We start from the raw sequence: 11870 nt of genomic DNA, 5'->3' as shown, positions 1-11870 counted from the left end.
TCACCTCAGTAACTCCAAGTCTCTCACACTCTCAGAGTCTTAGTGACTTAGTCTCTGTCTCTCACTCTCTCTCAGATTCTCAGTTCTTAGATTTGTGTTCTCACTTCTCATGCCAGAGTCACACGATCACGCCTCAGCCAGTAGCCACCGATCTTTGCTCATGCCGCCGATCTTTGCTCACCGATCTGTTGCTCAACAATCGACAATCACCAGTCGCGGTCACCATTCTTCTTCCTTCACCAAGTCTCCACGTCGTCGTCTGTTTCCGGTAGGTGACCTCATCTCTTTGGCTCTTTGCTTTGTATTTCTTGGTGACCTCATCTCTTTGCAATGAACACTGAATAGGAGAGCCCACGGCTCAGATATTTGATGTCCTGTAACATTTTCTGACATGTTAAAAGTTTTCAGGGAACGTTTAGAGAGCATGACCTGAAAGATGAGGAGCTTTTTAGTAAAGTTCTAGCTTCTCATTTGAAGGGTCCGGAGTTGAAGTGAAGATGTTAGAGAAGAAGGAAATAAAATAAAAAAAATAGTAAAGCTATGTGAATATGGCTCCTTTTTGGTTTTAATCATCCGGGTTGAGAAGTTTGGTCTTTTGTTTGTATGATTTGTAATGTGTATCATTTCTTTAATTTGTGTTGATCCTAATCCTGTTAATTTATTTCATCTAGAATAGCAAGCAAAGGAAGAAGATTTATATATTCTGTCTCATTGTGTTCATCTTTTTTCTCATGTTTCAAGTTCAAATATTAAAAGATTATAACATGTTAAACTAGTAAATTTATATATTATGTCCCATTGTGGAGCAGATTTTGCATTTGGAACTAAATTTAGCTTTATTTGATGTACATTAAAATTACATGAATTCAAATTCAATTACAATAAATATAAGTATATAACTTTAATTCAAGTAAAAAAAAAAAAAAAACTGGAAAAATAAAGTGGGGGCCAAAGTGGAGTGTGCGAATTGGGCGAAAAAGACAGCCCATAACTTATGGGTCATAAGTGGAGTGTGCGAATTGGGCCGAAAAGGCAACCCATCATTAATCTTATTAGCCGGTTTAAAAACCGGTTAACCGAGCCGAATTTTCGGTTCGGTTCATAACCGAAACCGGTCCGGTTTTGGTTTAATTTATTTTTAAAACCGAAAACCGGTTTGGTTTAAGCAACTGATTAACCGGTTCGGTTGCCCGGATTTTTCCACACCTAAATTGGAAATAGAGTTTCACTACTAAAAATGCTATTCTGGTGGATAAACAAAGCACCCTTATAACAGAAAAAAATGGAACAGCATTTTAAAATTGAATTTATTTATTGGTTTTCGATTTCGGAAATAGAAGATTTAATGCATTCTATTAGAACTTAAAACTTGATTAAAACGAGTTTTAAATGTTTTCAAAATGAATTTTCAAATAAGATTATAAATCTAAAACCATTTGATTTTTTAATTAGTTTTTTTTTTAATTTACATAAAAGAATGTGAATGACAAAATGGCCCATTGGTGTATTAGCCAGTGGCTCTAAGCTTTTGAAAGGATAATTTAGTAATTTTTCTTTTTTTAGTATCCCAGGGTGTCCGGGTCAACTTGCATGCACCTCAACTAGTTTTATGGGGCTAGTTAGGGGTGTTCAAAAGTCGGTTAACCGTTTTTTTGAACCAAACCGGTTTTTTAGTTTGAAAAAATTCCTGAACCGAAATCAAACCAGTTTGGAGGGAAAACCGGTTTTCCCTTTTTCTTTATAGAACTTATTTTTTTTTATTTTTTCCTAAATTAAATTGTAAATATAAATAATACATATCTAAAAAAAAATTAAACATTCATACATATCAATTGACCACTACTAACAATACATTAAAAATATTATTATTATTTTATTTAATATATAATATATTATATTATTATTTTTTATTTAATATATAATTCTTATTTTATTTAATATATAATATATATATTTGTAAAACCGGTTCAAAAAAAAGGTTTCAGTTAACCGCTTTTTATTTTTTCCCGAACTGAAAATTCAGTTTTTGAATTTTTCAAACCGTAACCAAACCGTTTTTTCAGTTAATCGGTTTTTTGGTTCGATTCAGTTTTTGTATTTTTTTGAACACCTCTATCACCTGAAACTAATGCTTTTTCCCTTGCTAGCTTTCCACCATTAAGACTTGTTTACTTCCTACGCTATTCGATTCGCTGGCATGTCCGGTCTCATACGAAGGAAAGATTAACGATTTCAATCAACCTTTTTTTGTTTTGGTATCTGGGGGTGTTTTGGCCAGTTTGCAACATCTCAACTAATCTTTTAAGATCCTAAAGTTAGCGGTCAGGTAAGTCTTCAGTAATTACCTTTTATTAATAGTTATAAGAATTCAAATTCAAGATCTTTTGAGTAATATATCTAAGAGTTTTAAATAAATCATCAAGCTATCTAAAGATAATTGATTTCAATCTCTATCATGGGAAATCAGTCATGCATAATTTGGACATATGACAACATTTTCACTAGTTATGTAGTTCAATTTAATTCGAGTAATGCTACAATCATTGACAGTAATACATCGAATGACATGATAAAATCCTGACTGTTAATTAATATTAAATTAAAATTAATTAATGGTCAGAATTTTATTATGTCATTTGGTATATAAATTCGATACACTACCTTCGGTAGCCTGTATTATTTTCCAAAATGGAAAAGAAACATTCGGATTCCATGAACATTAATGAAACATCACACTCCAAATCCCAGTCCCCACCTGAATGTTACCTTCAATTTGCACATGCTGATCTCACCTTTCGTTGGATTTTCTTTGTTGTTTTTTTTTCATGTTGAGTGTGTTCCCCAAAGTTATAAGCACCATTCTACCTCTCTAACTCCTCATTTATCTCCTTCAATCCATCAATCCTCCATGGCTTTCTCCAATTTTCTCTCCTTCTTTTTAACTCTCTACTTGTTTATGCCAACACCCATTTCCTCTTCTCTTTTTTTAAGCTCAGAAGACTTGTCTAAAATCCCTGTCAAATTCCTCGACTTTGCCAAGAAACCTGAGATTTTTGACTGGATGGTGAACATTAGAAGGAAACTTCATGAGAATCCTGAACTTGGTTTTGAGGAATTTGAGACTAGTAAACTTATAAGAGCTGAGCTTGATGAGATGGGCATCCCTTATAAATACCCAATTGCTGTTACTGGTATTGTTGGTTATATTGGGAGTGGTGAGCCGCCTTTTGTTGCAATCAGAGCTGATATGGATGCTCTAGCTATTGAGGTCTGTTTAAACTTTACTTACTTCTTGATTGCTTTTATTACTGCCTTTGTAAATTGCTATTGCTAACACACCTTGTGTTGGAGTTGGGTGATCATTGAAACATAGATGTTTATGTTACTGCGTTAGTGTTGAAACAGGAAGCTGTAGAGTGGGAGCACAAGAGTAAAGTTCCTGGTAAGATGCATGCTTGTGGGCATGATGCTCATGTTGCTATGCTTCTTGGTGCTGCAAAGATGCTTCAAGAGCTTCGCCGCGAATTGAAGGTTCTTTTCTTTTTCCTTTATTGCTCTTTATATATGATAGTATGATTATTGATTGTCTGATTCTCCAGTTACAGAACTTTTGATATCTTGATGACATGGGATTGTTTAATTGCGTGGACATAGTGATCACTTGTATTAAAAAGTGTTAAGTAGTCCCATTAGAATTTGTTGCATGCTCTCTTGACACGTCTGACATGCTGAACTGAATGGATTATTTTGATTTCCTAGAAGAATTTAAACCATCTTCCTTTTGAATAGTTATTCTGGTTTGTGGATATTAGCTCTCTGACTGGAGGAAGAGATAGGGATGGGAGGGGAAGCGTAGAGGTGAAGAAAAAAATTATTGTACTTGGTTGATAGGATGGAAAGGAGAGCGTCTCTCCTTTTTAACTTTTTGGTGATCCTTGAAGAGGGAAGCGAGAAAGGCCAATGTTATATTGATCCATATCTTTTAATATTTATGTGTGATAAGGGTAAAATCATAAACTGATTTTCAAGTATAATAGACTATTCTCAGTCTCTCATCCATCCAATTATGGGGTGATTGTGTTTTGTATGTTTGGAGGGATTGCAAATCTTTCTCATTCACTTTCCTTTCATCATCTCTTTCCAACCAAACAGTTCAAATGGTCTATCCTCAACCATTATCTTTTCAACTTGTTTCGCTATATACTTTTTTGTTCCCTTTATCGGTGGACTTTGAATAATTTAGTAATTTTAGTTTTTGGAAATCATTATTTATTCAAATTGCTGACTAATACAGACATTACAGTGTATATCACATCATGAACTCTGTTGTGATGTGATCTGCAGGTTTTGCCTCATGAATGAGTTGTTCCTAACCACGTTGATGGTAAATGATTATCAGTGTGCTTATAAATTTGTTGCACTTGATAAACTGTGGGAAAGAGTGGTGATGGTGTGTGGACAAATATAACTATAAACTTATATCTATTTTGTATGTGGGTATCCAAACTGCACCTAGAGGAAGTCTACTGCTTGTTGTGGACTAGGAACCTTCTTGAAAATATAAAATCTACCAGATTCAGTATGAATATCTCACTCTGCATTTTGTGCTTAATTCTTCACTTGTTTTTCTTGCGTGCCTATTGTAAAAGAGTGAAGTGCTACCGCTGCAACTGTCACTTGTATAAATTTCACAGTTGCTGGAGTAATAATATTGTTCAAATGTAACATTTTGTGTTGTTAGGTAGGGACATTACTCAAGGATTCCCCATGCATAAGAAGTTCTTGCTGTCCCTTCTTTGCCCTTGTGCTATGTCATTTATACTGGGAAACATCCTTTTTGCCCAAAAAAGAATAACATTTATGCTATCATATACATACTCGAATCCTTTCTTGATCTAATTTTACATGAGAATTTAAGGATATGTAACACGTGCATCTAAAATCATGTCTGATCATTATATATTTCATTTACTATTTTCCTTTTTATTCATACCAATTACAAGCCTATATTTTCTCAAATGAAAGCTCATATGAAGAGAAAATACCAGCATGTATGGGTGTGTATGTCACTTTATCTGTTAGCCCACGAGAGATAATGCAAGTATCCACTCTGTTCAGAAGAAAATATTGTGAAAAATTCTTGTTTTGATAGGGAACAGTCGTGCTAATTTTCCAACCAGCCGAGGAGGGATTTGGTGGCGCAAAGCAAATGTTAGATGCTGGAGTGCTAGAGAACGTTGACGCCATCTTTGGGCTTCATGTCTCTTCAAAATTCCCGATTGGCACAGTAGCCTCCAGGTCTGGCCCTATTATGGCTGGAAGTGGTTTCTTTGAGGCAATAATCAGTGGAAAAGGGGGGCATGCTGCCATTCCTCAGCACACGATAGACCCAATCTTAGCAGCTTCTAACGTGATTGTTAGTTTACAACATCTAATTTCACGTGAAACTGATCCCTTGGATGCAAAGGTAGTCAGTAGTCTCTCTCTTATAAGTCTTATTTGTATAAGCAAAAAAAAAAGTGTCTTTTATCCTACATCCCATGATTTTACGCATTGTTTTAAACCTGTTTTAGTTTTGTCATCAAGTCTTTGACACCCTATAGTCTATGATTCGATACGCTTATGGTTTAATTGAAAAGTTTGATTTTTGTTTCTTCATGATTATAGTTATACCATCTTGCTATTCGCCTTAGAGAACAAACTTGAATATTTAAAACAAAATACATCTACTGTAGATCACATTCCATTAAAAGATCTGTGGCTATATTTAACAATAGTTGACTAAGGGATTTTACTGCCATTTGGAAGTAGTATCATTTACATGTTTTTGTCCTCAGGTTCAGTCAAAAGGTAAATAGTTTTAAATTATTTTTCTGTCTTCAATTTCTAGCTTAAGATAGACATTTCCATATAGAATGCTCACTGCTTCCAAATTGGAGAATAAAGAATAAATAAACATTTTTCATTTCCATGTTCTGTCAAATCATTTACTAAACAAATGGAAATAGAATAATAAGAGGCTTCTGAGGTGCCCAACGCATGGCAATGCTTTTTCAATTAGTGATTCCAATATTAAAGCGTAATTTTGCAGGTTGTAACAGTTGCAAAGTTCCAAGGAGGTGGTGCCTTCAATGTTATTCCTGATTCTGTTACAATTGGTGGTACGTACAGGGCATTTACAAAAGAAAGCTTCGTTCAACTTAAGGAAAGAATTGAAGAGGTATACTCGTTAACTGATTCTGGTTTGCATGCTCCCTTCAATTCTAAAGTTGAAAAGTTCTGCAGTCTTTTCATTATTCTTCGTTCTTCCCTCTGGGTGGTGAAAGATGGAGTCATAGAACTCTTCAAATTATTTTTTTTAATAATAGTCTCCCATAGGTATTAATTCTCTCACAATTCAAGTGACAGGTTATCATGAAACAAGCTAGTGTGCAGAGGTGCAATGCAACAGTCAACTTTAATGCAAATAATATGACCAGTTACCCAGTGACGGTAAATAACAAAGAGTTGCATGAGTACTTCCTAAGTGTTGCCAGAGACATGCTGGGTCTTCACAACATCAAAGAAAAGCAACCAGGGATGGGTGCGGAAGACTTTTCATTTTTTGCCGAGGCAGTTCCAGGATACTTCTTCTACATTGGTATGGATGACAAGATGAAAGGGCAGTTTGAAACAGGACATTCACCTTACTTCAGGATCAACGAAGATGCACTTCCGTATGGTGCTGCCCTACATGCATCATTGGCTTCAAGATACCTCTTGGAAAATCGACCCAAATCTTCTTCACCAAAGGGAACCCTTCATGACGAGTTGTAAGGAGCTCATACATTATTGATACGAGTCAAGTATTTCACTTATGCAAAGCACTACCACGATATTGAACTGCATTTAAGACCAGTAGAAACAACTGCCATCTGTAAATTTCACTTATTACAAGTAATTTCAACCAATCAACTTTATGTTGAATTCGCTTTAAATATGATAAGTATGATCTATTGATGTAGTTGCAATGAACTTAATACGCTTGATCCAGGTCTATTCTCAGATTTTGCTCAAAAACCGGGTTCTTTGGCCAACTATTCCAATTATAGATGAAAATGTGGAGAGGAAAAACAATAGGCATCAAGTTCTCTTTTTTCTTCCCTTTGCCGTTGAAGTTAGATAAAAGTGCTTACCATAAAAATCAGAGTTCAATTCTGGCAAAATTAAGCAATCTGCCGAAATTGGATTCTCTTTGAACATTATCGCCATCTTCATAAAGGAAATACAGTTGCCATTACGAAATCTCAAACAAATAAAAGAAAGTGCTAAATAAATGATTCTTTACGTGATTGTGTCAACTCTCTCTTCTCTCACCCAAAGCCTAACACGGTACTTAATGCATAATCATGGCCTAAAAACCAGCATATTAATTGCAATCTATAGTTACTTCTAATCCTCATATAATGAATTTAGTATATAGCAAAACGGAGCCTTTCAATTTCAAGTCCATACATCATAATACTAATTCTAGTTTCACATCTACAGATCTTATCACCATGCAATACTTTAAACCAAAATCCTTGAATCTTACTTCAGATCACAGACTTCCAACTCACACCATTTCTGCAGATGTTGCTAATGCAAGACTCCAGAGTTCTTCTCCAAATCGCAGACCATCCACTGTACCATTATTTTCGCCCTGTATTGATAAAACAAAACATAGAAGCAATGATGATGATAAAAATCATGAACGGTTTTGGAAATCATTGAGGCCTTTTTTGACGTTCTTTAGTCGAAGAAAATCGAAGCCTAAAAATACAGAGGCATCAAGAAGGAATTGTAGCGATGAATCAGTGAGATCTTCACCAGTTCATGGCAGCTGTTACAGTGCAATGGACTCAGAAGATCGTAAAGAGCATCTAAAAGAAGTCATTTCCTATTGCAAGAATTCCTGGGATCAGGTAATTCTCTTTCTTCTAATTGTTTTTTACTGCACTTCGCATGAGACTTTCTTTTCATTGGTATTTTTGTTCGTGTATCCAGGGTGACCAAAATGTATCTCTGCGGAAGTTAAGTCCTCGTTCCCATTGATAATTATGAAATCTGTTTATAGTCGAATGACACCAAACAGGGAGTTAAATACTTCATTTTATGTACACATCTTAATCAGCTTTATGTCAATCATAAAATTGACAGTTTAAACTCGCAAACAATGTCCTATTTGATTTAATTTCAACCGATTTTGAACGATCTGGGTATTAAGAAGTAACGAGCAATGTTAACTTATCAACTTGTTCGAATATCACCTACAGCTCTATCATATGAACGCCTAGTGCTCTATAAAGATCTTCATCTATCAAACACCCCAGAATTTCAACCATCCTTCCCTCACCTCATAAAAGATGTTTAATCACTGTATTAAGTATGTCTAGCAGCTGCTTAAGTGATTTGCAGGTCCAATATGAATAGCTTCGATATCAAACAGTCAACCTCACGCTGGAATGAAGGCAAAAAATCAGATACAGAGGCTTCCGGTCTTCAACAAGCAGAGCCACAACATTTTACTAAGTCCTCATCTTCAACATCTCTTCACAATGCACGGGTTACAACTTACAAGAACCAACAATCAAAAGTTATTGTATTTCCGTCCTTCCGCTCAAGAACTACAAGGATATGCAAACAGTCGAGAGATTTGTACGGGTCTAAGAATTTTAAGGAAAAGGGTGAAAATGGAAGGCCAGGGGTACACTAACTTTTGAGTTGATAGGTCAAGAGGTTGAAATTCAACAAAAAATGGGTTTATCACTTGTCTGCTTTGCTAACTTACATTGTATTTTGTTGACAGTAACGAAAAATGCATCTGGTCTTTAATCCATGACAATATAAGTGGAAACTGTTACTCTTTAATGTGTTCTTGCAAGGCAATTAGGTTTTCATTGACATTGATATAACAGAGCCAAATTCTAATATGGACGCTACAGAAGATTCTTAAGCTTAAGCTCAACGCTTCCTTTGGCTCTCTAGTGAAGGACAGAAGAAAGGAAATCATCAATCAGTGAGCTGTGAGCCGACAGAAACTACTGATAAGTACATCATATGAAAGCTTCTGAATTTCATACACACAGATGCCATTTTAACTTAAGCAATTTGGCAAGGAATGAAAAGAAAACCCATAACATTCTGAAAGTAAAATCACATGATATATAGCTAACACCAAAATGAACACAAATTCAACAACGTTAAACCATTATATCAGTAACTAAATCACCATAATAAGTCTTAAAACAACAATGAAAACTCATCAAAAACACTAAGCAATGCTTAGACCTATCTAACCCTTCACCCTTTCAAGCTTTACTTCTCGGATGAGTTGGGTCCCCTCTTCTTTCCAAAACCAACAACTGCGAAATCAACAAAGAATAATCATCAGCACATGCAAACAACTCCTGCCTGCTAAAAAATTTCTCATCTGGGATCCGTTTGACTAACAGTAATATCTCAATTACAAATTTCATTTTTCCGTAATCACATAAAACATATTCACTTGATTATAAACACAACAAAGCTTGATTATAAACAGAACTATCATTCAATCGACTTGTTCAACTTTATTTCTATTTCTAATAGTTAAAAATCAATTCATCTGACTGAGCAAAAACGACAGCTTAGAACTGCAGAACTACCTAATAAACGGTCCATGCTAAATTAACGATTTATTATATAAAAAGAGGGGAAGAATCACCTGCTGTGACGAAACGGCGGTTGTATTGCATGCGCTTATGGGCACGGCCGCGTGGCTTCTTCTTCTTGTCTTGCTTAGCCACTTTTGGCGTTTGTCCTCTCACCTTACCGGCACGGGCCAAAGAACCGTGAACCTTACCTAATAAAAGGTCAAGTAAAATATAAACAGAATGATCAGAACAACGAGTTCGTGATTCAAACGACAAACACCACGAAAATAGCAAACAGTAGATCTGAAAAGTTAAAGTATCCTGGTGTTTTGAATTTACCCATTGGTGATTGCTGAAATCTGCTGCTGCTGCTAGTTGCTGTCGTGCTCTTCTCTCGCTTTGAGCAGAGGCTAAGTTGAGCAGGAGAACAAGAAGTGTAGGGCTAGGGTTTTGGCTGAGTATATAAAGTATCATTGAGTATATTGGGCCGGATTACAGCCCAATATGACTATTCTCAAACAAAGTCGGTAATTCATTTAAGTCCAGGAAATTTGGACCTGGGCTCTCTGCTTATTATATTGTAAACCCTATTTAATACCAAAACACTCCTGTTTAATTAGGGTTTTTATTTGCACCAAATTTCTCCCAATTTCAAACTTATTTTCTACATTAGGTTTTTCTATTTGTATCTATTTTTCTCAGTTTCAAATTTGAAACTTATTTTTTTTTCTTCTGATTTAGAATCATTTTATTGTGTAATTATTTTCTCTATAACTTTAATAATATATTTTCATCAAACAAAGAATTATTTGAAATAAAAAATAAATGTTTATTGATTTAGGAATTTTAGATTTAAGCTTTAGGTAAGAACTAAAACTAAAAATAAGTAAATTTAGAAATTATTAAAGCATCGAGATTAAACTTATCAAAACAAAAATACACTTCTCAATGCAAATTTCTGTGATTCGTTTTCTTATTTTAATATAATACAAAGTTAGACTATGACTGAACCAATATAATAACGTTAATAAATGTAGCTAACTCAAAAATTCTTCAAAGGTTTGAATTTGTTGTGTGTAATTTTTCCATCAAGCTTAGAGAATTGCGAGGTAATAGCTCGACCCAGAATCAGTCCGACTCTACTGATTGTCCGACCCAGCGTAAGCTCGTCGAGTTGTAGCTCGACCTAGCATAAGCTAGTCATGACCAATCCTTATAGTTGTTCAACCAGTTCACGGATAACTCTAGATCTTAGATATCTCGAAAGGGATCAAATCAACAACAATCCTAGTGCAATTTTAGCACTCAATCACGAGAATATCAGAGCTGCATTTCAATTTTAATTGTAATCCCTTTATTTTCGCTTTTTCCTTTGTACATGATATGTATATAAACCCCATCCAACGATGAGAAAGGGTTGAAAAATTATTCTAAGATTATCATTGTAAGCTCTCCCAGCAAATACAATAACAGTGGACGTAAGCTCAAGAGTTTATCTCGCCGAACCACTTTAAAAATCTTTTTGCCATTTACCTTACTGCATTCACTATTCATTCATTGCTAGTTATCTGTAATCATGCACACATCAGTTTCAATCTCATCAAGGTCGATTGGATCATTTTAGTTGGTACAGATTTCTGTATCAACATTTTGGTGCTAGAAGGAAAGCCTCCGCCAACATCTCAGAATTCTGGCAAACAGCCATAGCGATTTAATCAGTCTAGGCCCACAATGGTGCATACAAGATTAAAAACCACCACCGGAAACCACGACAATGTGGAAACCACCCATCAGAAAGTGTAACAGGACGTTGACCACCTGTGCTGCCAACTCAGGATACTGCAAATAACCAAGGGGCAGGGACGTCAAACCCCAAAAACGGCCAAATGGTGGAGATGATCACAACAATGGTTGCACAGGCGGTGCAACATAACGTGGTTGAGTTGAGAAATCAGCAACCAAACGCACAAAACCTTGACCGACCACACTTCACTGATATCACCTCGACAAGTGAAAATTCAACTGGTGACCAATCTGGATCATCGGTGCCGAGGGGTGACCGACACCCCTGACGTCATAGAGTACACTCCGCTCATGAGCATGAGTCCCGCAGGCAAACTAACCCTGAGAGGCGGCCAGGGAAACAACCAATGGGTGAAAGCAAAGGTAATGATCGCCCTTGAGACGCTCAACCTACCGACAATATCCCCAACGTCA

The 11870-nt window shown here is 35.7% G+C and overlaps 2 protein-coding genes across 2 annotated transcripts; one reads left to right on the top strand and one right to left on the bottom strand.

Moving 5' to 3' along the window:
- Positions 1-2773: 2773 nt before the first annotated feature.
- LOC116110136 (IAA-amino acid hydrolase ILR1-like 4) lies at positions 2774-7059 on the top strand. Its single transcript, XM_031396368.1, has 6 exons — positions 2774-3268; positions 3406-3531; positions 5153-5467; positions 6092-6220; positions 6409-6875; positions 6929-7059. The coding sequence occupies exons 1-5, from the start codon at positions 2780-2782 to the stop codon at positions 6814-6816; spliced, it is 1467 nt and encodes a 488-aa protein (XP_031252228.1). The 5' UTR covers positions 2774-2779; the 3' UTR covers positions 6817-6875; positions 6929-7059.
- A 2081-nt stretch (positions 7060-9140) lies between these two features.
- Positions 9141-9996, bottom strand: LOC116110142 (40S ribosomal protein S30). Its single transcript, XM_031396379.1, has 3 exons — positions 9993-9996; positions 9725-9862; positions 9141-9383 (listed from the first exon to the last, which is right to left on the bottom strand). Exons 1-3 carry the CDS (start codon positions 9994-9996, stop codon positions 9337-9339), a joined length of 189 nt encoding a protein of 62 aa, XP_031252239.1. The 3' UTR covers positions 9141-9336.
- Positions 9997-11870: the final 1874 nt, after the last annotated feature.

This window comes from Pistacia vera, unplaced genomic scaffold (assembly GCF_008641045.1).
Source record: "Pistacia vera cultivar Batoury unplaced genomic scaffold, PisVer_v2 Contig598, whole genome shotgun sequence".
Lineage (NCBI taxonomy): Eukaryota > Viridiplantae > Streptophyta > Magnoliopsida > Sapindales > Anacardiaceae > Pistacia > Pistacia vera.
This window is presented reverse-complemented; position numbering and strand designations above follow the sequence as displayed.